Consider the following 24,740-nt stretch of genomic DNA (forward strand, 5'->3'; position numbering starts at 1 on the left):
AAAAAGCAAGGGTTGGTTTCAGCTTTGGCATGCTACGTTTGGGGAAATTCAAAAGGAGTGTTAAGGAAAAAAACCAAACCACAAGCTTTCTAACAGTAGGTTGAATTTAATTGCTTGTTAAAAATGCACAGTATATAATTTCATAAAGAAATGAGCCAAAGAGAAGGTGAGCTTATCTGTGTTGAGAAGAGAAGAGAATAGGAAATATAGAATAGAATAGAATAGAAAATATAGAATAGAATAGAATAGAATAGAATAGAATAGAATAGAATAGAATAGAATAGAATAGAATGGAATGGAATGGAATGGAATGGAATGGAATGGAATGGAATGGAATGGAATGGAATGGAATGGAATGGAATAGAATACAATAGAATACAATAGAATAGGAAAAAAAGAAAAAAAAGAAAAGAAAATAAGAATAAGAATAGAATAAGAATAGAATATAGGAATAGAATAGAATTACAAGATGGAATAAAAATAGAATAGAATAGAAATAAGGAATAGAATAGAATAGAAATACAGAATAGAATAGAAAAGAAAATAAGAATAAGAATAGAATATAGGAATAGAACAGAGTAGAATAGAGAATAGAATAGAATAGAATTACAGGATGGAATAAAAATAGAATAGAATAGAATAGAAATATAGAAAAGAATAGAATAAGAATAGAATATAGGAATAGAATAGAGTAGAATAGGGAATAGAATAGAATAGAGAATAGAATAGAATAGAGAATACAATAGAATAGAATTACAGGATAGAATAAAAGAATAGAAAATAGAACAGAACAGAACAGAACAGAATAGAATAGAATAGAATAGAGCTGGAAGGGACCTTGGAGGTCTTCTAGTCCAGCCCCCTGCTTAAGCAGGAGAGCCTATACCATTTCAGACAAGTGGCTCTCTAGTCTCTTCTTAAAGTAGCCTGTTTGGATCCTTTGATTCGGATTCCTGTATTGGGCAGGGGGTTGGACTAGATGGCCTCTGGGGACCCTTCTTAATACAGATTTCTGAGGGAGAAAAATCCAGTTCAGCCTCCCAGTCCCCAGCAGACTTGGGCTCTAACTGTCTTCCATTTCTAGTTAGCTGTAGATCACAGCTGTGGATTGGAAGAGAGGGTCTAAGAGGTTATCTAGTCCAGCCCACTGTTCAGGGTGGAACCCACTAGAGAACATGCTATCAGATGACCCTCCCGCCTCAGCTGGAAAACCGCCACCCCGGTCTAGAACTCACCAGCTCAGGTGGCAGCTTCTTCCACCGGCAGAAAGCTTGTACAAGACAGTGGGTTAAAAGAAAGATTTCCTCAGTCGATAAAAACAAAGCAAAAAAAGCAAAATCCTCTCGACGTAGTTCAGAACGACAGCCCTGTCAGTTCTTTGCAGGGCGCTGTGTTCCAATCCTGGGTGTTGTGTTTTCTCAAAAAACAAAAAAAAAAAGGAAAAAGGAAAAGAAACTTTCCCTCCAGGAGGTGAGAAACAGCCAAATTGTGGGGGGTCCTTGGTGCTTTTAAAAGCTTGACGGTTTTTCTTGCAAACGTTTCGTTACCCAAACTAGTTCTGCTAGTAGCTACTAGCCCTGATGATACAGTATGTTCTAGTTAAGGCAGGGCTAGGCAACCTTGGCTCTTTTATGACTCGTGGACTTCAACTCCCAGAATTCCTGAGCCAGCCATGCTGAGGAGAAGGGAGAAGTTTCCAAGCTGAACCATGCTGGCTGAGGAATTCTGGGAGTTGAAGTCTGCAAGTCATGAAGAGGCCATAGTTCCCCCATGCTGGCTCAGGAATTCTGGGAGTTGAAGTCCACAAGTCAGGAAGGAGCCATAGTTCCCCCATGCTGGCTGAGGAATTCTGGGAGTTGAAGTCCACAAGTCATGAAGGAGCCATAGTTCCCCCATGCTGGCTGAGGAATTCTGGGAGTTGAAGTCCGCAAGTCATGAAAGGGCCATAGTTCCCCCCATGCTGGCTCAGGAATTCTGGGAGTTGAAGTCCCCAAGTCATGAAGAGGCCATAGTTCCCCCATGCTGGCTCAGGAATTCTGGAAGTTGAAGTCCGCAAGTCATGAAGGAGTCATAGTTCCCCCATGCTGGCTCAGGAATTCTGGGAGTTGAAGTCCGCAAGTCATGAAAGGGCCATAGTTCCCCCATGCTGGCTGAGGAATTCTGGGAGTTGAAGTCCGCAAGTCATGAAAGGGCCATAGTTCCCCCATGCTGGCTGAGGAATTCTGGGAGTTGAAGTCCACGAGTCATAAAAGAGGCAAGGTTGCCTAGCCCTGAGTTAGGGTAACGAAACGTCCGCAAGAAAAGAAGCAAGCTCAGAGCCCACCCGGGACACCACCCCCCTCCGTCCTTTCAACCCCGGAGCTACAGAGCTTCTCCTTGATCAGCCAAATTGTGTTTTGAACGATGTCTTGCAGGTTCTAGCCTCTAGAGGGCGCCAGGCTCCCAGACCTGGGGGTTTCCTTCAGCCTGGAGCGTAAGTGTGGCTTTCAAAGGCTGGCATTAACCCCACGGTGGTGGCGGGCAGCAAGAAGGTGCCAGGGGCTTTCTGGCTTGCTTTATCCCTTGGGGGAAGTTGGCACTAACCTTACGGCGGCGTTCCTCCTCCTCCTCTTCCTCCTCCTCCTCCTCCTCCTCCTCCTCCTCCTCCTCCTCCTCCTCCTCCGGGCTCCTTCCCCTGGTTGGTTCCGGGGCTGCCCCTTTGATCTCAAGACTGGAGCCCAGCCGGCCATCCCCTTCGCTCTTCTTCATCCCAGCCTCCCTTTTTTGGGAAAGGCAGGAGCAAAAATGGCTGGGCGGATCTTCGAGGGATTCCTGCAGCCACGTTTGCATGCATGTCGGAAGGGAAGCCTTGTGCCTGGAGAGAAAGCCCTTTCGTTCCTGATCAAGGGGCTGGGATGACGGGGGGAGGGGGAGGGGGGATGGGCACTCAAACCAGCCTTTGGGCTTTTAACCGGCTTCTGCCAGGTTGTCCTTGAGAGGGGCTGCCCTCTTGGGACTTTGAAATGGCAGCCTGCCCCCCCTCTCTCTTCCTCCTTCTCCCCTTCTTCTCCCTTCCCTTCCATCTCCTCCCCTTCCTCTGCTTCCTTTCCCCCCCTCCCTGTCCCTCCCTCTCCCCCTCCTCTCCTCTCCTCTCCTCTCCCCTCTCCTCTCCTCTCCTTCCTTCCCTCCCTCCCTCCCTTTTTCATTTCTCTCTTTTCCTTCCTTCCTTTCTTCATGCCTTCCTCTTTTCCTTCCTTCTTTCCTTCCTTCCTTTTCCTTCCCTCTCTCCTTCCTTCCTTTCTCTTTCTTTTCCTTACTTCCTTTTCCTTCCCTCCCTCCCTCCTTCCTTCCTATCTCTTTCTTTTCCTTCCTTCCTTTTCCTTCCCTCCCTCCCTTCCTGCTTCTTTCCTTTCTTTCTTTTCCTTTTCCTTCCTTCCTTTCTCTTTCTTTTCCTTCCTCATTCCCTCCCTCCCTTCCCGCTTCTTTCCTTTCTCTTTCTTTTCCTTTTCCTTCCTTCCTTTCTCTTTCTTTTCCTTCCATCCTTCCCTCCCTCCCTCCATCTTTCCTTCCTTTCTCTTTCTTTTCCTTACTTCCTTTTCCTTCCCTCCCTCCCTTCCTGCTTCCTTCTTTTCCTTTTCCTTCCCCTTCCCTCCTTCCTTTTTTTCCTTCCTTTCTTTTCCTTCCTTCCACCCCTTCCTTCCTTCCTTCCTTCCTTCCTCCCTCCCTCCCTCCCTTCCTTCCCTCCCTCTAAATTGAAGACTTGCCTGTACTTAAAATCCGTCTGAAGTTTTCGCTCCTTGCTCTGTCTGGTGTTGGCGCAGAACAGCCAGCACTGACCGGCGTTATCCAGTAGCAGACTTATTTATTTATTTATTTATTTTAATTCCATTTATATCCCGCCCTTCTCCGAAGACTCAGGGCGGCTTACAAGCTTAGCAGTAGCCTTCATTCTATGTATATGCCTTCTTATTAGGGCTTTCATACACCCCCCAAGCGGCATTATTACAAAGTCAGCTTAATTGCCCCCAACAATCTGGGTCCTCATTTTACCTACCTGGGAAGGATGGAAGGCTGAGTCAACCTTGAGCCTGGTGGGACTCGAACCTGCACTAATTGCAGGCAGCTGGTGTTACTTAAGGAGGCATTAGCCCACTGCTCCACCAAGCCAGAGGACTTGATTCCTCCGGCTTGATTTTCGGTCTCATTATTCTTTCCCGCTTCTTGATTTTACTTCCTGCAACCCTTTTGTCACCTTTTCAGAAATCAACAGCGGCATGGAGACGACGGACGGATTCTCCTTGTGTTCGGAAAACGGCTACGCCAACGAGGTTGTCACCCCCATTGACCACCGGGAAGCGAAGCTGCGTATTAACTGACGGAGGGAGGGGAGGGGGGGCGGTGGGCAAGATCTGGGGTGTGTGTGTGTGTGTGTCTCCATGACTCTCCCCGGGGCTTCCTTACTAGCACAACAAGGAAGAGTCGGCCGAGTCGGTGCTCCTTTGTCGAAACTCCTGATGCAACAAACTTTGTGAGGGCGGCCTGGAGCCTCTCTGGAAACTGAAGCTGCGCTGGGTTTCTTTATTATTATTAATTATAATTATTTTGTAAAGTTTTCTCCCTTTTTTGGGGGGGGGAACCCTTTTCCTGCCTGCCGGCCCATAGGCCGGAGGCAGGTGGGACATCCCCCCCACCACCACCTGGCTGGACCATGAACTGAGATGCTGGCCAGGTCAGCAGGGAAGGACCTCCCTGTGACCCCCCACCTCCACCCCACCCCACCCCACCGATGTCTCGATTCCTTTCTTTGGGACAGCGATTGTTAGCTGACTTTATTTAAAGATGTATGTTGTGAAACCCTTGTGCGGTGTCTTCATTTTTGAATACTTCGGGGAGGGCGGCAACTGCGTCAGCGGCAAACAAATACAAATATAATAAAATAAATAAATAAAATAAATAAAATAAACTGCAGGAGAAGACACCCCGGTGGGAGGCTGCAAACGATTGGGACAGTTTCAGCTCTCGCAGCCATTCGTTTAGTGGACCGTTCAAAGTTAACAGCGGCGCTGGGAAAAAAAAAAGGGACTTAACGGGCAGTTTTCACACTGGCAACGGTCGCAGCGTCCCTGGGGTCAGGTGATCAAAATCCAGAGGCTTGGCAACTGGCTGGTACTTACGACAGTCCCGGGGTCACACGATTCCCCTTTTGTGCCCCCTCTGTCCCAATTGGAAGCATCGCCGCAGTGAGGAACAAATTCTAAACCGAGGCATGCCAGCCAAAGAGGCCTGCTGAATAATGTCGAAAATTAAAGGGGAAAAGTTTTTGCTGTTTCCTAGGCAACCGCCTACTAGGGTCTGGATAAGATAAACATTTCAGGATATTTTCCAGAGCAGTAGTCTGTTGCACGGATGCTAAGCCTTAATTTATTTTTGCTAACGTTCCCGGAATCAAACCGTGCCCTTTAATGAAGACATAAATCCTACTTTTAAAAACTGCAGTGGCAGAATTCATGTAATAATAATAATAGGCTTGCATCAATTAAACAAACCACGTTAGGGCTTGGATGCAGCCCCAGACACTGTTCGGACAACAGGCTGAGTCGGTTTAGTTGCAAACCTGGCAACGGCTTTTCCACAGATCAAGTTGGCTTGTTTTAAGATTAATTAATTTGTGTGTGTGTGTGTGTGTGTGTGCATTTTAGCATCTCATGTTAGCCAATATATTTGAGATTCTCTGTGGTTCAGAAGTAATTGCTTGGGCCAAGAAAATGGGTTAATTCAGCAATTTGTCGGCTTACGAGTCCCAAATCTCCTGTGCTAAGGAAAAGGCAGATCTTAAAAGTGAGTCTGACCCATTTTACGAGCTTCTCGGTTGCCGTCTTTAAGCGAACCGCTGCAGTTGTTCAGCGAATCCTCCGGTCGTTAAGCAAATCTAGCTTCCCCCATTGACTTTTTGTGTCGTGGTTCCGACTGATGGAACTCTTCAGAGAACTTCGAGGCATTGTTTACCTAAGGAGTCTTTATTTGAGTAGCATAGCATCGGCACTAACACAATCGAAGCCAAAAACTGGGTTCCCTTCCCCTGGGCACATAGTATCAAAGCACAATTCCCTCCTCCAATTAGCAGTCATAAATCACATTCCCCAATTAGTTTGAAGCGAGGGTTTCCCCTCCAACTGTCCAGCCCGCCAATTCTTATCATCTCTTATTTCAATAACCTTGGTTCCCATACTAGGTTCAGCCTTGTTATGTCTAGCTAAACTCTCATGCACCTTCCTCCCACCCAGCATCATTTAACTCTAAGATTAAAACATAAGAAGAAAATGCTTGCATCTCCATCTGTGGTCAAAGCGAAAACATCCGATGTTAGCAGTGTTGACATTTTGCTTGTCGGAAGCCGGCTGGGAAGAGTTGCCAGCGGTGATCATGTGACCCTGGCATGCCGCAAGACGTCGTAAATACGTGTCGGTGGCCAAGCACCCAAATTTCAATCACGTGAGCACAGGGGATGCTGCAACAGTCGTAAGTGTGAAAAAAACGGTCCTAACTCACTTGTTTTAGCGCTGTTGCAATTTGGGTCACTAAACAAATGGTTGTAAAGCAAGGACCAACTCTAGTCAAAGAGGCCACCCGGTTGGGTAGGAATAGCAGCTGAGATAAGGCAACTGGTTTCTGGGATGGTTTGGCTACACAGGGGTAGGCAACCTTGGCACTTTTATGACTGGTGGACTTCAACTCCCAGAATTCCTGAGCCAGCTCTACCAATACATACAGAGTTCCAAGGACCAAATGTGTTGACAGATTATTTACAAAGTTGTGGGACTGAGGGGGAGAGGACAAGGAAGTTGGAAATGCAAACAGGAAGTTTTGCCCGAGTTGAACGCTTGGAGAACGAGCCAAATCGGGACGAAGATAGCTCCAATCCACTATGATCCTTGTTTGACCATGTTGGTCTCCAGGAAAACGTTCAGAATGTTAGATTAGGTGGCATAGCCGAAGAAGAAGAAGAAATAAAGGGCAAATTTTCAGCTACATCTCCATTTTAAAAGAAGAATCGACTTGGATGAAAGGGGGGGGAGGGGCAGACTGAGGCCTGAATCTATTAGTTGTATTGTTGGCCTAACTGCATTGTGCAGAAATGGAGAAGATATCCATTCCCACCACAGTCACTGTGATACTCTACTTATGTATATTGTACTTAAATGGTGGCTTTTCTGGTTGTTCAGCCATCTCTGTATAGAACGTCTTCCTCTGAAGCTTATCCAAATACACTGTTCCCACCCTGAGGCTAATTTGAAAAAAATATAACCAACTTATCTTATCTTCTCCTTTCTTCTTGCAATGCCCGCAAGAAGATAAATTATTCTGTAGCTAAAAAAAAAAACGTAAAGAGATCATTGGCAATATTGGCCCGACCAACTGATTTTTCATAGATAACGGGTTCGCCTTTTTTATTTTTCCTTCACTGTTCAGAATGAAAAAGCCAACATTTGGGAAGGACTATCTAAAATCAACTTCTGCATTCAGTAAAACCATCTGGGACAACACAACTAGAACTAACCACTTGTGCCTGCCCTTAGAAGCCAATCACACCAATCCTATTCTCCCCAGTTAAGAAGATAAAAAACCCTGCACATAGAATACATAATCTCCACTGGTATCCTAATAATGTTATTGTTGTTGTCATTGTTTTAACAGATTGAGAATTTGATTTGGGGAGATTTCATTTTGTGAATTCCTCGGGGTGCTCTTGAGCTACTCTGTACATGCTTTCATATTCCTTAGCTCTCCCTAAGATTTCTCACAGTTGCCCTGTGTTAATTATGCCCTAATTCTGGGAGTTGAAGTCCACAAGTCACGAAGGGGCCATAGTTCCCCCACACTGGCTTAGGAATTTTGGGAGTTGAAGTCCGTGAGTCATAAAGGGGCCAAAGTTTCCCCATGCTGGCTCAGGAATTCTGGGAGTTGAAGTCCACAAGCCATGAAGGGGCCATAGTTCCCCCATGCTGGCTGAGGAATTCTGGGAGTTGAAGTCCACAAGCCGTGAAGGGGCCATAGTTCCCCCATGCTGGCTGAGGAATTCTGGGAGTTGAAGTCCACAAGCCGTGAAGGGGCCATAGTTCCCCCATGCTGGCTGAGGAATTCTGGGAGTTGAAGTCCATGAGTCATAAAAGAGCCAAAGCTGCCTACCCCTGGCTTAGCCATACAGTTGTTAAGTGCGTTGCATCCAATTTTACAACTTTTTTTTTTTTTTGGCCCATGGTTGTTAAGCAAATCTGGGTCCCTCCTCTGACTTTGCTCATTGGAAGCCAACTGGGAAGATTGCAAATGGCGACTCCGTAACCCTGGGATGCTTCAGCCGTCATAAGTACTGGCATAGGGGTGGTCTGAATGTTGATCACGAGACCACAAGGCCACTGGGAGGATGGCAAGTGTGAGGATTGTCACTTTTTCCGGGCTCCAAATGATCACTAAGCAAATGGACGTAAGTCTAGTAGTTGGTTGATCGGGTTGCTGGTGCTTTTAATAATGGATCCAGCTTCCTTGATTCCTCCTGTCTTTTATACTACGCAAGGAGAAAGCACCAGCAGGATCTTTTGTTTCTTAGCCTCTGCACAAAGAGACTCTGTGCCAGCAGGCGGGTTCATATCACTTTTGCAGCAAAAGTGGTTTCATGTCTCTCTCTGTGTCTCTGTCTCTGTCTCTCTCTCTCTGTCTCTCTCTGTCTCTCTCTGTCTCTCTCTCTCTCTCTCTCTCTCTCTCTCACACACACACACACACACACACACACACACAATTAGTCCCGCTGTGCATAAAGACAGAAAAATCATTAAGGGTGAAAAATAAGACAGCCTGCTATTAAAAAGCCTGGTGAGAGAAGAAGGACCAGGGGCCATGTGATGGAAGCGTTCCAATCTCTCAGGGGCTGCCCCAAAGAAGAGGGAGTCAAGGTATTCTCCAAAGCCCCTGATGGCAGGACAAGAAGCCACGGATGGAAACTCATCAAGGAGAGAAGCAACCTGGAACTAAGGAGGGATTTCCTGACTGTTAGAACAATTAACCCGTGGAACGACTTGCCTCCAGAAGCTGTGGGTGCTCCAACGCTGGAGGGTTTTAAAAAGAGATTGGACAACTATTTGTCTGAAATGGTATAGGTTCTCCTGCTCCAGTAGGGGGTTGGACTAGAAGACCTCCAAGGTCCCTTCCAACTCTTGTGATTGGTTGATTGATAGTATGCAAATCCATGTATTGGAGTTTATGTTTGAGGCTAAAACATTTGAAGAACGGTTGCAGGAATTGGGTATGTCTAGTCTAACGAATGATGACCTCGCCAGGACTCGTTGCCTTGGAAGAGTGAGGAAGATTCTCAGGGACGACTCACACCCTGGACGGTATCTCTTTACTCTCCTACCATCCGGTAGGAGATATAGGAATATAGCCAGCCGTACCAACAGGCTGAAAAATAGCTTTTATCCGTGGGCTGTTAGGCTTTTAAATGGGACATAATCTCTGTGAACTTATGCAGAATTGATTTGGGAGGCTGGTGTGTGCTGTAGTTGGTCCACATGGTGTGGTAGGATGGAGGGTTTGTTGTCACTGTGTGTTGGGGGGAGAGAGCACGGGGGGAGGCTCAGCTATTCTCAATGTACACATGTTGTACTTTGACAATAAAGGTTTATTATTATTATGAAAAGAAGGACTAGGGGAGACATGATAGCAGCCTTCCAGTATCTCAGGGGCTGCCCCAAAGAAGAGGGAGTCAAGCTATTCTCCAAAGCGCCTGAAGGCAGGAGAAGAAGCAACGGATGGAAACTCATCAAGGAGAGAAGCAACCTGGAACTAAGGAGGAATTTCCTGACAGTGAGAACAATTAACCAGTGGAACAACCTGCCTCCAGAAGCCGTGAGGCTTTTAAGAAGAGACTGGACAGCCATTTATCCAGAATATATATAGGGTCTCCTGTTTTAAGCTGGGGGTTGGACTAGAAGACCTCCAAGGTCACTTTGGACTCTGCTATTCTGTTAATTAGCTAAATCTTTGGTCACTAAATGGCCGCCTAATCTTCTTTATTGCTCTTCTCTGCACTCTTTCTAGAGTCTCAACATCTTTTTTACATCGTGGGGACCAAAAATGGATGCAGGATTCCAAGGGTGGCCTTACTAAGGCCTTGCAAAGTGGTGTCAACACTTCACGTGATCTTGATTCTCTCCCTCTGTTAATGCAGCCTAGTACTGTGTTGGCTTTTTTGGCAGCTGCAACACACGGCTGGCTCTTCTTTAAGGGATCGTCCACTAGGACTCCCAAGCAAATAGTTTTGGGAGGGATAGTAAGGGCTATAGGCCACATGATCAGGAAGATTTTAATGTGTTTGAGCAACATGGTGGAACTAAGGTAACATACGACATACGACCGACATTCTTTGCTGGCATGGCGAGTTTCTAGTTGTTTTGGAACTGTTGGTGAGACCGTTAAAAGTTGTCGGCGCTGTTTGAATTTGTTCTACCAGCAGCAAGATCTGACTGCTGGCCCAGTGATGGATTGTATTGCAAATCAGGGCTGTTTCCAGAGGAGGCAGAGGAGGAGAGGACCTGGAGCTTATGGGGCGAAGGAACTGGATGAGGCTGTCGGCAGGCCCAGAGGAAGAGAGAGAGGCTTTTGGAGGAGTTGGTGGCGGCGGCAGCAGCGTGCTCCAGGGGCGAAAAGAAGCAAGGCCTCTTTAAGGAAAAGGTGGAAGAGTCAGGATCAGAAAAAGGAAAGAAGGCGAGGTTGTCAGAATACAAGCGAATTTGAGGGCTAATCCACATGGAGCCCCATTTCCATCTGTCCTGTGTGCCATCGTTCACTCCCTAGAGACTAAAATGGACAATGTGAAATTTGAGCGGGCCCCGAACAAGGAGTATATATCGGAGGTTGGTGACCCTTTGAGAGCGGTATGCAACGAAACTTCATTTTGATGTATGCCGATTGGTGTACATTCAAAGTGACAATAAAGTTATCATCATCATCCTTCTTACAGTTGCTACTATTGATCAGGGTACCTCCTATACCTGCATGCACACTCTTTATTGGAATGACAGAAATGCATCGCAATTCCCGCAGGCAGAAAAGGAGCGCCGTTTTTTTTTTCTTCCGTCGCTAGCTTTCTACATTCTTCTCCAGGATTCTTGCTTCAAAAAAAAACAAAACAAGGCGTCAAATGTCTCATCTTCCTGGGCGTGATAACGAGGGGACAAGATGCCCATGCCTCTCCGAGAAAGTCATCCAACGTCAGCATCTCTTCGAGCACCAAGTCTCCATCAGGCAGAGCATCACTTTGGAAAAGGCCAGGCCGACAAGGAGACCCGCCAGCAGCCAGGCTCCCCTGGATAAGAGGGAAAAGAGGGTGTCTCTCACGGCTTGGGGGTCCAGCTTCAGCTTGGCCTGTACCATCTCGAAGAGCAGGGAGGGACCCTCCGAGCAGGGGTCCGTCTCCGAGAGGTCCAAGGGGAACGGCTCCAGCTGCTCCTGCAGGCAGAGGATCTCGTTCTCCTGGACGTCGCAGATCTGCCGGAGTTTATCCATCGCTTGCTTCAGCTCGGCCGACTGCGCCTTTTGGTCCTGGCAACGCCGCTCGGCCGCTTCAATCATCCCTTCCAACTGTTTAAAGTAGCCCACAATTTGTTCCACCACCTGCTTCATCCGCGTCATATTCTGGTCCTGGCTAGCTCTGTAATCTTGAAACCTGACTATTTGGTTGGAGACCGTCTGGACTTCGGAGCGGAGGACCTTGTTAGTCTGGGCCAAGGTCTGGTTTTGGGCCTCCAGGTCAGCCCGGGTGTCTTCCCGTTCTCGGAGCAGCTCCCGAAGTTCTTCCTCTTCCTTTTCCAAGACCTTCACCATGGTCGTCAAGCAGTCGACCCTGTCTTGCAAAGTCTTGTTCTCCTGTTTGATGCTCTCTATTTCCTTCAGGATCTTCTGGTTTTCGGCCTCGCGAGCTGCCACTTTCTCTTTTAGGCTGCCGATCTCCTTCTTCAAGCTTTCCTGGGCGGACGTCGGAAGAGTCTCTGCAGCTTTCTCCATTGGGGGGGGGCGTTTGGCTGGGAGGACTCGAACCCGGCGCCGTTTCCTGTGAGTTCAAGCAAAGGGAGAGGAAGCCAGCGTCAAAACCGTCATGTTCTCGGCGTGCCCCATCTGTTTTTGGATATTTTTATGTGGACCGTCGCGGCAGATGACAGCAGGCTAGCCCAATTTAACTTAGCTCCTGATTAGGTGCATATGGGGATGGGAGACCACTAGGAAAAATCAACAACTCCTCCCAATAATATTTAGCTGATGGGATTGACTTGTGCTTGCTGGACAAGCTCCAAATCGAATCAGCCAGCCAGCGTAAAAAAAAAAAAATGGAAAGGGATGCACATTTTAATATCTATTAAGAAATCCTGCAGTTCTGCAAAAGCACAGGTGGTTGCTGAATTACAACGGTCAAAAAAACTCAAGCTGGTGGCTTGGTGCCTGCATTGCAATCTCCTTTTTCAATACGTATTTATAGGGCCTTTTTTTTAACCCTAAAAAAACCATCCCAGCTGAATTAAAATCATTCCAGATATCTAACAGGTTTCCATGCTGGATCCTCTGGAAATGCACAGTAAGTTCTTTAGCCCAAGTAGCTAAACCATTGTGGCTACATGAGAATTTGAAGCTGACACCTCCCTATCACCCCTGGACAATTAAACTAAGTTTAAAAGTAACTTTTGAAAATTCGATGTTTGGTCCACGTGGACTTGAATCGCTGTCGAGCGAAGCAGGTCGGCGGCAAAATCATTAAAATGGTGCATGCGGGCTGCTTGTGTGTCGGGTCCGCGCTGGTTGTGATGGAGCTTGCTCGGCTTCTGGCACTGCTTGGCTTGTGATTGGTTGTGTGGTCGCGCGCTGAGTGCTTAACTGTGGGCGACGACCGTTACGTTTCGTTACAGAACTGACGTGTGGGTGTGTGTACAGTGATTGACTACGTACGCAAGGTAAATCATTTCTTTATTTTAAAAAAAACCGTTGGTGAATCGAAAATCTTTTCTAAATTTTTAGAGTAAAAGTGTGACCCCCAAATTTAAAAATGAAAACAACAACTAATTACTTCTCAACCACCTGTCCTGCTAAGAACTGAATATATAATTTTTTAAATAAAAGATTAACAAGATGTGAACTCCGGCACCTTTTTTCTTACCAAAAAAGCACTGGATATAATAACAATAATAATAACAACAGAGTTGGAAGGGACCTTGGAGGTCATCTAGTCCAACCCCCTGCTCAAGCCATAGACCCTATACCATTCCAGACAAATGGCTGTCCAATCCTTAACAGCCTCCAGTGTTGGAACACCAACAACTTCTGAAGGCAAGCCGTTACACTGATTAATTGTTCTAACTGTTCAGAGGAAGTTATCCCAACTGTCAGGAAATTTACATCATTACATCTTAATAAGGAAATAATTAAATTGATTTACTCATCAAAATACAAAACCACCAAAATATTAAAAACAAAAATGAAACAGGAAAAAGAAAATAAAGCATGCAACCAAGAAGACATGAAAAAGAAAAAAATGGGTTGGGGAAAAAAAAAAGATTAACAAAACTGGTCAAGGAGAGAAGCAACCTGGAATTAAGGAGAAACTTCCTGACAGTGAGGACAATTAACCAGTGGAACAGCTTGCCTCCAGAAGTTGTGGGTGCTTCATCACTGGAGGTTTTTAAGAAGAGATTGGACAATCACCTGTCTGAGATGGTATAGGTTCTCCTGCTTGAGCAGGGGGCTGGACTAGAAGACCTCTAAGGTCCCTTCCAGCTTCTATTCTATTCTATTCTATTCTATTCTATTCTATTCTATTCTATTCTATTCTATTCTATTCTATTCTATTCTATTCTATTCTATTCTATTCTATTCTATTCTATTCTGTATTTTTATTATAATCTATATTCCTTTCCTATCCTATCCTATCTTATTCCATATTTTCTATTCTATTCTATTCTATTCTATTCTATTCTATTCTATTCTATTCTATTCTATTCTATTCTATTCTATTCTATTCTATTCTATTCTATTCTATTCTGTATTTTTATTATAATCTATATTCCTTTCCTATCCTATCCTATCTTATTCCATATTTTCTATTCTATTATTCTATTCTATTCTATTCTATTCTATTCTATTCTATTCTATTCTATTCTATTCTATTCTATTCTATTCTATTCTATTCTATTCTATTCTATTCTATTGGTATGTCAGAATGACCTTCCTCCTCCTCCTCCTCCTCCTCCTCGTTTATTGTGGGGATCAGAGAAACCATCACTTTGCCTACTCACCAGAGGATCCTCAATTCCCACGAGAGAAATGGCCTCTCTCAGACAGCTCGGCACCAACCACAGCAGATTCCATACCCAAGGGTCAGAAATTGCCTCCTAGTTGACATCACAATGCAGGTGCCACCACACAAAGGAGACGCACACTCACAGTCCTGGCAACGGAAAGGAGCATTTCAGCGCAAAGTCCATACCTCTTGGCAGCCACACACTGAAGACTATGCCGGGATGGACTGATTAGTTTATTGAAATTTAGGAAGCACCCTTTGAAGGGGGCTTAAAATTGAAAATATAAGGGGGAGAACCCATAACATTGAGCCCCTCCCCCCCAAAATATACAATAAAGTAAAAACAAGCCACAGAAGCTGAATATCCATCTTTGTTCCAGGCATGGAAGACCAACTCTAGTCAAAGAGGCCACCCGGTTGGGTAGGAATAGCAGCTGAGATAAGGCAACTGGTTTCTGGGATGGTTTGGATACACAGGGGTAGGCAACCTTGGCACTTTTATGACTGGTGGACTTCAACTCCCAGAATTCTTGATCCAGCTGTGCTGGCTCAGGAATTCTGGGAGTTGAAGTCACAGGTCACGAAGGGGCCATAGTTCACCCATGCTGGATTAGGAATTCTAGGAGTTGAAGTCCACAAGTTGGTTGGAGACCATCTGGACTTCGGAGCGGAGGACCTTGTTAGTCTGGGCCAAGGTCTGGTTTTGGGCCTCCAAGTCTGCCCGGGTGTCTTCCTGTTCTTGGAGCAGCTCCCGAAGTTCTTCCTCTTCCTTTTCCAAAACCTTCACCATGGTCGTCAAGCAGTTGACCCTCTCTTGCAAAGTCTTGTTCTCCTGTTTGATGCTCTCTATTTCCTTCAGGATCTTCCGCTTTTCGGCCTCGCGAGCTGCCACTTTCTCTTTTAGGCTGCTGATCTCCTTCTTCAAGCTTTCCTGGGCGGACGTCGGAAGAGTCTCTGCAGCTTTCTCCATGGGGGGGCGTTTGGGTGGGAGGACTCGAACCCGGCGCTGTTTCCTGTGAGTTCAAGCAAAGGGAGAGGAAGTCAGCGTCAAAACCGTCATGTTCTCGGCGTGCCCCATCTGTTTTTGGATATTTTCATGTGGACCGTCGCGGCAGATGACAGCAGGCTAGCCCAATTTAACTTAGCTCCTGATTAGGTGGATATGGGGATGGGAGACCACTAGGGAAAAAAAAGCACAGGTTTAGGTGGATATGGGGATGGGAGACCACTAGGAAAAAAAACCAACTCCTCCCAATAATATTTAGCTGATGGGATTGACTTTAGTGCTTGCTGGACAAGCTCCAAATGAAATCAGCCAGCCAGCATAAAAAAAATGGAAAGGGATGCACATTTTAATATCTATTAAGAAATCCTGCAGTTCTGCAAAAGCACAGGTGGTTGCTGAATTACAATGGTCAAAAAAACTCAAGCTGGTGGCTTGGTGCCTGCATTGCAATCTCCTTTTTCAATTCAATTCTATTCTATTCTATTCCATATTTTCTATTCTATTCTATTCTATTCTATTCTATTCTATTCTATTCTATTCTATTCTATTCTATTCTATTCTATTCTATTCTATTCTATTCTATTCTATTCTATTCTATTCTATTCTTTTGGTATGTCAGAATGACCTTCCTCCTCCTCCTCCTCCTCCTCCTCCTCCTCGTTTATTGTGGGGATCAGAGAAACCATCACTTTGCCTACTCACCAGAGGATCCTCAATTCCCACGAGAGAAATGGCCTCTCTCAGACAGCTCGGCACCAACCACAGCAGATTCCATACCCAAGGGTCAGAAATTGCCTCCTGGTTGACATCACAATGCAGGTGCCACCACACAAAGGAGACGCACACTCACAGTCCTGGCAACGGAAAGGAGCATTTCAGCGCAAAGTCCATAACTCTTGGCAGCCACAAACTGAAGACTATGCCGGGATGGACTGATTAGTTTATTGAAATTTAGGAAGCACCCTTTGAAGGGGGCTTAAAATTGAAAATATAAGGGGGAGAACCCATAACATTGAGCCCCTCCCCCCCAAATATACAATAAAGTAAAAACAAGCCACAGAAGCTGAATATCCATCTTTGTTCCAGGCATGGAAGAATGCTAGTAATTAGCTGGGGGATTCTGGGAGTTGAAGTCCACACAGTTTTTAGTGGCCACAGTTGAGAAACGCTGTTCCAGATACATGGACTTTGTTCGTCCATGGGATGGGAGACCACTAGGAACTATTAATTGGAAAGTTGGAACCTATCCTAGAAGGTACAATACACAAGTTAAAATCTTATAGAATTTTTTTAAAAAATACAATTTACAACCATTCATTTAGTGACCCTTTGACGTTAAAAGGGCACAGGAAAAAAGTGGGTTATGACTATTTTTCACACAACGCTTGCAGCGTCCTCAGGTGATTAAAATTCAGGTGCTTGGAAACTCGACTTGTACTTAACGACCGTCGCTGTGTCATGTCATCCCCTTTTGCGACCTTCTGACAAGCAAACTCAACGGGGGAAGCCAGATTTGGCTTTTTAATGGTACTTTCTGTCTGTTCTCATGTCCTATAATATCCCTTTGAAAGCACAGATGCTTAAATGCATAAACCATGTTATAGATACAGTTGCCTCAAAGGGTTGTTTTTTTTAACATGGGGTACCATTTTATAAGAGTTCGGATCATGCAGATGTGGCTACCTTTTTGACTTTTTTTTTGGACTGGTTATTGTTCAATTGTTCTACTGTCCTGTTCTATGGAGAAACAGTCTGTTTCCTGGGAGTTTAACCTAGTTTCCTAAACACATCTCTTTGATTTAACCTTGCTTTTCATCTCCTAAAGAGAAGAAATAGGGTAGAGTAGGGTAGAATTAGAATAGAATAGAATAGAATAGAATAGAATAGAATAGAATAGAATAGAATAGAATAGAATAGAATAGAATAGAATAGAATAGAATAGAATAGAATAGAATAGAAAATATGGAATAGAATAGAATAGAATAGAATAGAATAGAATAGAATAGAATAGAATAGAATAGAATAGAATAGAATAGAATAGAATAGAATAGAAAATATGGAATAGAATAGAATAGAATAGAATAGAATAGAATAGAATAGAATAGAATAGAATAGAATAGAATAGAAAATATGGAATGGAATGGAATGGAATGGAATGGAATAGAATAGAATAGAATAGAATAGAATAGAATAGAATAGAATAGAATAGAATAGAATAGAATAGAATAGAATAGAATAGAATAGAATAGAAAATATGGAATGGAATAGAATGGAATAGAATAGAATAATAGAATAGAATAGAATAGAATAGAATAGAATAGAATAGAATAGAATAGAATAGAATAGAATAGAATATATGAAATTGAATATGGAATCAAGTAGAATAGAATGGAATGGGAATGGGAATGGAATAGAATGGAATAGAAAATATGGAATGGAATGGAATGGAATAGAATAGAATAGAATAGAATAGAATAGAATAGAATAGAATAGAATAGAATAGAATAGAATAGAATAGAATAGAATAGAATAGAAAATATGGAATGGAATGGAATGGAATGGAGTAGAGTAGAATAGAATAGAATAGAATAGAATAGAATAGAATAGAATAGAATAGAATAGAATAGAATAGAATAGAATAGAATAGAATAGAATAGAATAGAATAGAATAGAATAGAATCTTTATTGGGAATAGAATAGAATGGAATGGAATAGAATAGAATAGAATAGAATAGAATAGAATAGAATAGAATAGAATAGAATAGAATAGAATAGAATAGAATAGAATAGAATAGAATAGAATAGAATAGAATAGAATAGAATAGAATAGAATAGAATAGAATATATGAAATTGAATATGGAATCAAGTAGAATAGAATGGAATGGGAATGGGAATGGAATAGAATGGAATAGAAAATATGGAATGGAATGGAATGGAATGGAATAGAATAGAATAGAATAGAATAGAATAGAATAGAATAGAATAGAATAGAATAGAATAGAATAGAATAGAAAATATGGAATGGAATGGAATGGAATAGAGTAGAATAGAATAGAGTAGAGTAGAATAGAATAGAATAGAATAGAATAGAATAGAATAGAATAGAATAGAATAGAATAGAATAGAATAGAATAGAATAGAATAGAATAGAATAGAATAGAATAGAATAGAATAGAATAGAATAGAATAGAATAGAATAGAATCTTTATTGGGAATAGAATGGAATGGAATGGAATGGAATAGAATAGAATAGAATAGAATAGAATAGAATAGAATAGAATAGAATAGAATAGAATAGAATAGAATAGAATAGAATAGAATAGAATAGAATAGAATAGAATAGAATATATGAAATTGAATATGGAATCAAGTAGAATAGAATGGAATGGGAATGGGAATGGAATAGAATGGAATAGAAAATATGGAATGGAATGGAATGGAATAGAATAGAATAGAATAGAATAGAATAGAATAGAATAGAATAGAATAGAATAGAATAGAATAGAATAGAATAGAATAGAATAGAATAGAATAGAACCTGCCTCCAGAAGCGGTGAATGCTCCAACACTGGAGGTTTTTAAGAAGAGACTGGACAGCCATTTGCCTGAAATGGTATAGGGTTTCCTGCCTTAGCAGGGGGTTGGACTAGATGACCTCCAAGGTCCCTTCCAACTACTACTTCTTCTTCTTCTTCTTCTTCTTCTTCTTCTTCTTCTTCTTCTTCTTCTTCTTCTTCTTCTTCTTCTTATTATTATTATTATTATTATTATTATTATTATTATAGAATAGAATAGAATAGAATAGAATAGAATAGAATAGAATAGAAAATATGGAATGGAATGGAATAGAATAGAAAATATGGAATGAAATGGAATAGAATAGAATAGAATCTGAAAGGGACCTTGGAGGTCTTCTAGTCCAGCCCCCTGCTTGAGCAGGAGAACTGATACCATTTGAGACAGGTGAATGTCCAGTCTCTTCTTAAAAACCTCCAGTGATGGAGCGCCCACAACCTCTGGTGGCAAGCTGTTCCACTGGTTAATTGTCCTCACTATCAGGAAGTTTCTCCTTAATTCCAGGTTGCTTCTCTCCTTGATTAGTTTCCAACCACTGTTTCTCGTCCTTCCCTCTGGTGCTTTGGAGAATAATTTGACTCCCTCTTCTTTGTGGCAGCCCCTCAGGTACTGGAAAATTTAAGTGTGGTGTTGCATGTGATTTTTTTCTGGAAGTCTCCGAGTGTGCCACTGTGTTGCAGAATTGCATTCTCTTCTGGTGATTTATAATAACTTCTTGTTTGGTTTTGTTAAGATAACAGCAGCGTTCTTGGTATGTCTCTTTGTCTACACCCAGAGAGGGCAATGGACATAATTTTTTTAATATGGCTACATTTTCACATTCAGGAATAGAGGTTTTCCCAGCTCACACACCAGCCACAACTCTTAAAAGTTTGAAACTTTATCTTAAATAACACCAGTATAACAAAGATAAGCTCTCTCTCTCTCAGCTATCTAAATAGATGTGCCAGCAGCTGGGTTAATTAATTTCTTTTCTTCTTCTTGTTCCCTTTTGCATTCTGTACCTATAATTGAGGGTCTTTAGAGCAGTATTTAAGGCATGTTAATGAAATCAATGAATACATGAATGAATAAATAAATAAATGATCAACCTTGGCAACTTTCATAGGTGTGAACTACAACTCCCACAATTCCTCAGCCAGCACGGATGGACTTCAATTCTAAGAGCTGAGATCCGCACATCTTAAAGCAGTCCAAAGTTGAAAAAAAACCTACCCATTTACAACAAGAGCATCCGTCACCTGGTTGACCTGCCTGGCCTACGAAACTAATTGGAAAAGCGACCACTCAGAAATTTTGAAGGCCGCAAATTAGACTGTAGCTGAAAATGAATACGGCAAGGGCGGGATATAAATGGAATTTAAAAAAAATTGTCAAGTCTCAAGCTCTATTTTTATTTTTACCATTTATCTTTTCCTGGGGATCTGTCCAAAGGTTTTTAGTACTGAATAGAAAAATGGAATCGTGTCAGGGGTGCTGTCCAGCATTATTCAGAAAATAATGTATGTGACAGCGAAGGGAATGACAAAATGGAAATATTCCGCTTAAAAATGGAAGGTTTAATTCCATGGAACTGACAATGGTGTGCGCTAAACTTGGGCAAAAATCTCAGCCCCTCTGCTCTGAAACCCGCCAACAAAGAGGACAGTGGAAAAATTAACAGGGCTGCTGCAACTGAATTCTTGCATGAAAATTTAATGCCCTTCTAAATGCAGAATGTGGGTTACAGTGCTCACACAGCATGCTTACTCGTGGACTTCAACTCCCAGAATTTCTGAGCCAGCGTGGGGGAATCTATGGCCCCTTCATGACTTGTGGACTTCAACTCCCAGAATTCCTGAGCCATCATGGGGGAATCTATGGCCCCTTCATGACTTGTGGACTTCAACTCCCAGAATACCTGAGCCAGCATGGGGGAATCTATGGCCCCTTCATGACTTGTGGACTTCAACTCCCAGAATTCCTGAGCCAGCATGGGGGAACCATGGCCCCTTCATGACTTGTCGACTTCAACTCCCAGAATTCCTGAGCCAGCATGGGGGAAACTATGGCCCCTTCATCACTTGTGGACTTCAACTCCCAGAATTCCTGAGCCAGCATGGGGGAAACTATGGCCCTTCATGACTTGTGGACTTCAACTCCCAGAATTCCTGAGCCAGCATGGGGGAACTATGGCCCCTTCATCACTTGTGGACTTCAACTCCCAGAATTCCTGAGCCACCATGTTTCAGCTTGGAAACCTCTCCCTTTTCCCTCAGCATGGCTTGTTCAGGAATTCTGGGAGTTGAAGTCCACGAGTTATAAAAGAGCCAAGGTTGCCTATCCCTGGCTTAGTGCATGGTGTGAATCCAAGGCTTGCTGGTTTAGTTCATAAAATTCAGTTTGATTCTGGATTCACGTCATGGAGATCAATTTATTATAAAGTTTATCCATCAACAGCAAGGTGGAAAAAAAACAGAAGAAGATGGGTGGATTTCAACTCCCAGAATTCCCCAACCATCCTTGGAAGGGCAATTATAAGAAAAGAGGGTTATCATTTTCTGAAACTGTTGTGTACAACTCCATAAATACAGTATATATATGATAGAAAGATAGGTATGAAGAGGTAGACAGATATGGATTGACAAATAGATAGAAATAGATGACAGATGATAGATGGATAGATGGAAAGAAGAAGAAGAAGAAGAAGAAGAAGAAGAAGAAGAAGAAGAAGAAGAAGAAGAAGAAGAAGAAGAAGAAGAAGAAGATTGGAAGGGACCTTGGAGGTCATCTAGTCCAACTCCCTGCTCAGGCAGGAAACCCTATACCATTTTGGACAAATGGCTGTCCAGTCTCTTCTTAAAAACCTCCAGTGTTGGAGCATTCACCACCTCTGGAGGCAGGTTATTCCACTGCTTAATTGTTCTCACTGTCAGGAAGTTTCTCCTTAGTTCTAGGTTGCTTCTCTCCTTGATTAGTTCTTGTCCTGTCTTTGAGCGCTTTGGAGAATAGCTTGACTCCCTCTTCTTTGGGGCAACCCCTGAGATAGAGAATATATATATAGACAGATATGAATTGAATAGATATGGATATATATATATAAGTAGAAAGATAGATGATACGTAAAGGTAAAGGTTCCCCCTCACATGCGTGCTAGTTGTTTCCAACTCTCTCTATATATATTATATAGATAATATATAATGCTTATATAGATAGCCCGTAAAAATGCAAGTAGAAAAATAGGGACCACTATGGTGGGAAGGTAACAGCATTCCGTGCGCCTTTGGCGTCTAGTCATGCCGGCCACATGACCACGGAGACGTCCTCGGACAAGCGCTGGCTCTTCGGCTATGAAACGGAGATGAGCACCGGCCCCTAGAGTCGGAAACGACTAGCACGCATGAGCGGGGGAACCTTTACCTTTACCTTTTACCTGGGGAGGAAAGCCATGGCAAATCTAGACAGCACACTAAAAAGCAGAGACATCACCCTGTCAACAAAAGTGCGTATAGTCAAGGCTGTGGTCTTCCCAGTTGCAATGTATGGCAGTGAAATTTGGACCATAAAAAAGGCTGAGCGCCAAAGAATTGAGGCCTTTGAACTCTGGTGCTGGAGAAGACTCCTGCAAGTCCCTTGGACTGCAAGGCGATCAAACCGGTCGGTCCTACAGGAGATCCACCCTGACTGCTCTTTAGAAGGCCAGATCCTGAAGTGGAAACTCAAATCCTTTGGCCACCTAATGAGAAGGAAGGACTCACTGGAGAAGAGCCTAATGCTGGGAAAGATGGAGGGCAAGAGAAGAAGGGGACGACAGAGAAGGAGGTGGCTGGATGGAGTCACTGAAGCAGTAGGCGTGAGCTTAAATGGACTCCAGAAGATGGTAGAGGACAGGAAGGCCTGGAGGAACATTGTCCATGGGGTCGCGATGGGTCGGACACGACTTCGCAGCTAACAACAACAACATAGATATATATATATTAGAAAGAGATAGATAGATAGATAGATAGATAGATAGATAGATAGATAGATAGACAGACAGACAGACAGACAGACAGACAAACAGACACACAGACAGACAGAAATAAGTAGACAAAGGTATGGATAGATATGAACAGATAATAGATAGATGGAGAAAGAGAAGAGAGAGAAAACCAGACAGAAAATGACAGACAGATTTAACATTTTCTTTTGTCCAGTTCCATTATACAAAGCCAGGGGAGAAATAGCAATATTTTGTAAGCCAGGACCAAATAGCGGTGCAGTCGATTCCTCGCAGTCTGAAATGTTGTGACCCTCGCTGGCTGTTCGTTGATGGAGCTCCAGGCGTGACTCAGCAGGCTGGCGAGGCTTCAGGGCCAGCTATTAAGGGCAACTTATGCCCCCCCTCCCTCCGTTAACGCCTGTCTACCTATTTTACTACCTTTAAAAAGGTTAAAGGTAAAGGTTCCCCCACACATGCGTGCTAGTCGTTTCCGACTCTAGGGGCTGGTGCTCATCTGCGTTTCAAAGCCGAAGAGCCAGCGCTTGTCCGAGGACGTCTCCGTGGTCATGTGGCCGGCATGACTAGACGCCAAAGGCGCACAGAACGCTGTTACCTTCCCACCGGAGTGGTCCCTATTTTTCTACTTGCATTTTTACGTGCTTTCGAACTGCTAGGTTGGCAGAAGCTGGGACGAGTAACAGGCGCTCACTCTGCTACGCGGCACTCGGGATTCGACCCGCCAAACTGCCGACCTTCTGATCGACAAGCTCAGTGTCCTAACCCACTGAGCCACCGCGTCCCTACCTACTACCTTTACTACCCCCCAAACCCAACCCAGCCCAAATGGAACTGCTAGCCCCCCACCAGCCGTCCCCCTCCCGCATCGGGCAAGTGGTTGCTTGGAAGGATTACGGTTAAAGCCCTTAACGTATATAGGCACAAGAGGGACTAGCAGCTTGAGTAAGACGGAAGAGTCGTTCGCCCCCCCACCCAGCGTTCCAGAATAGTACACTCCACCTCTCTCTCTCTCTCTCTCTCTCTCTCTCTCTCTCTCTCTCTCTCTCTCTCTCTCTGTCCCCCCCCCCCAATGCAGATGCAAAGTGCCACGGTCCGCTCTGAACCCTCCTCGCCCTCCCCCCCCCACCCTAACCCTGCCGACTGGAATGGTACGGTCCAGTCTGACCCACCCAGCCACCCCCTTTTTCCTTCGCCTGAGTGGACCGGCCCTTTTTCCCCCTCCCGGGGACCGCGGGAGGGGGGTGGTGGTGGAAAGGGAAAGCCCGTCGCCTTGAGCGGAGAGCCGCTCCTCACTGAGGACTGTCTCCTTGCGAAGGCTTGCCAAAGCCAAAGACGAAGCCGGAGGATCCGATTCCCGGGCCCAGCATCCTCAGCCCAGGCGGAGAGCATCCTTCGGCCGGCCGGGCAGAGAAGGGTTAAAGGGGGATTTCCTCCCCCCTCCTCCCGCAACATCCCCGCCCCACTCCGACCGTCTTGCGCCTGCGTGCTGGCGGCGGCAGGTGCTCGCCCCCCCCCCCACTCCTCCTCTTCGACATCCCGCCTGGGTGGGGCCGCTTTCTCTGCCGCAGCCCCCGCCGCCCAGACCGCCTTTGGCTTCTGCAGGGGCTGCGCCTCGTTGGGCATCGGCCTTATTTTGGGGGGTGGGAGATATATATCTATATCTATATATCTCCCCCTTCCCTTGCTCCCCTTTGATCCTCTGCAGGCTTTAGAGAGAAGCGGGGTGGGGGTGTCTGCTTGCCTGCCTGCCCCTCCCTCCTGCTTCTTCCCTAGCCTGATGGAGGGGGTGCAATCAGCATCCCCTTAATTGGGGGTCTTCTTTGGGAGGGGGGGGTCTTTGTGCTTTGCCTTCTGTCCGGAG

At 44.4% G+C, this 24,740-nt stretch overlaps 1 protein-coding gene across 4 annotated transcripts in view; it reads left to right on the top strand.

Moving 5' to 3' along the window:
- Window positions 1-4,827, top strand: part of GDPD5 (glycerophosphodiester phosphodiesterase domain containing 5) — a 76,334-nt gene extending 71,507 nt beyond the window's left edge. For 2 of the 4 annotated variants that reach the window (XM_081327838.1, XM_081327835.1), the window contains one exon: window positions 4,240-4,827. In XM_081327838.1, the coding sequence (XP_081183964.1) occupies window positions 4,240-4,355 (116 nt within the window). In that variant the 3' untranslated portion in view covers window positions 4,356-4,827. Of the gene's footprint in view, window positions 1-2,414; window positions 2,474-4,239 lie in introns of all 4 variants that reach the window. The other 2 variants (XM_081327837.1, XM_081327836.1) reach the window with 2 other exon arrangements.
- Window positions 4,828-24,740: the final 19,913 nt, after the last annotated feature.

Source organism: Vipera berus (genome assembly GCF_964194415.1).
Source record: "Vipera berus genome assembly, chromosome: 4".
NCBI classification, from domain to species: Eukaryota; Metazoa; Chordata; class Lepidosauria; order Squamata; family Viperidae; genus Vipera; species Vipera berus.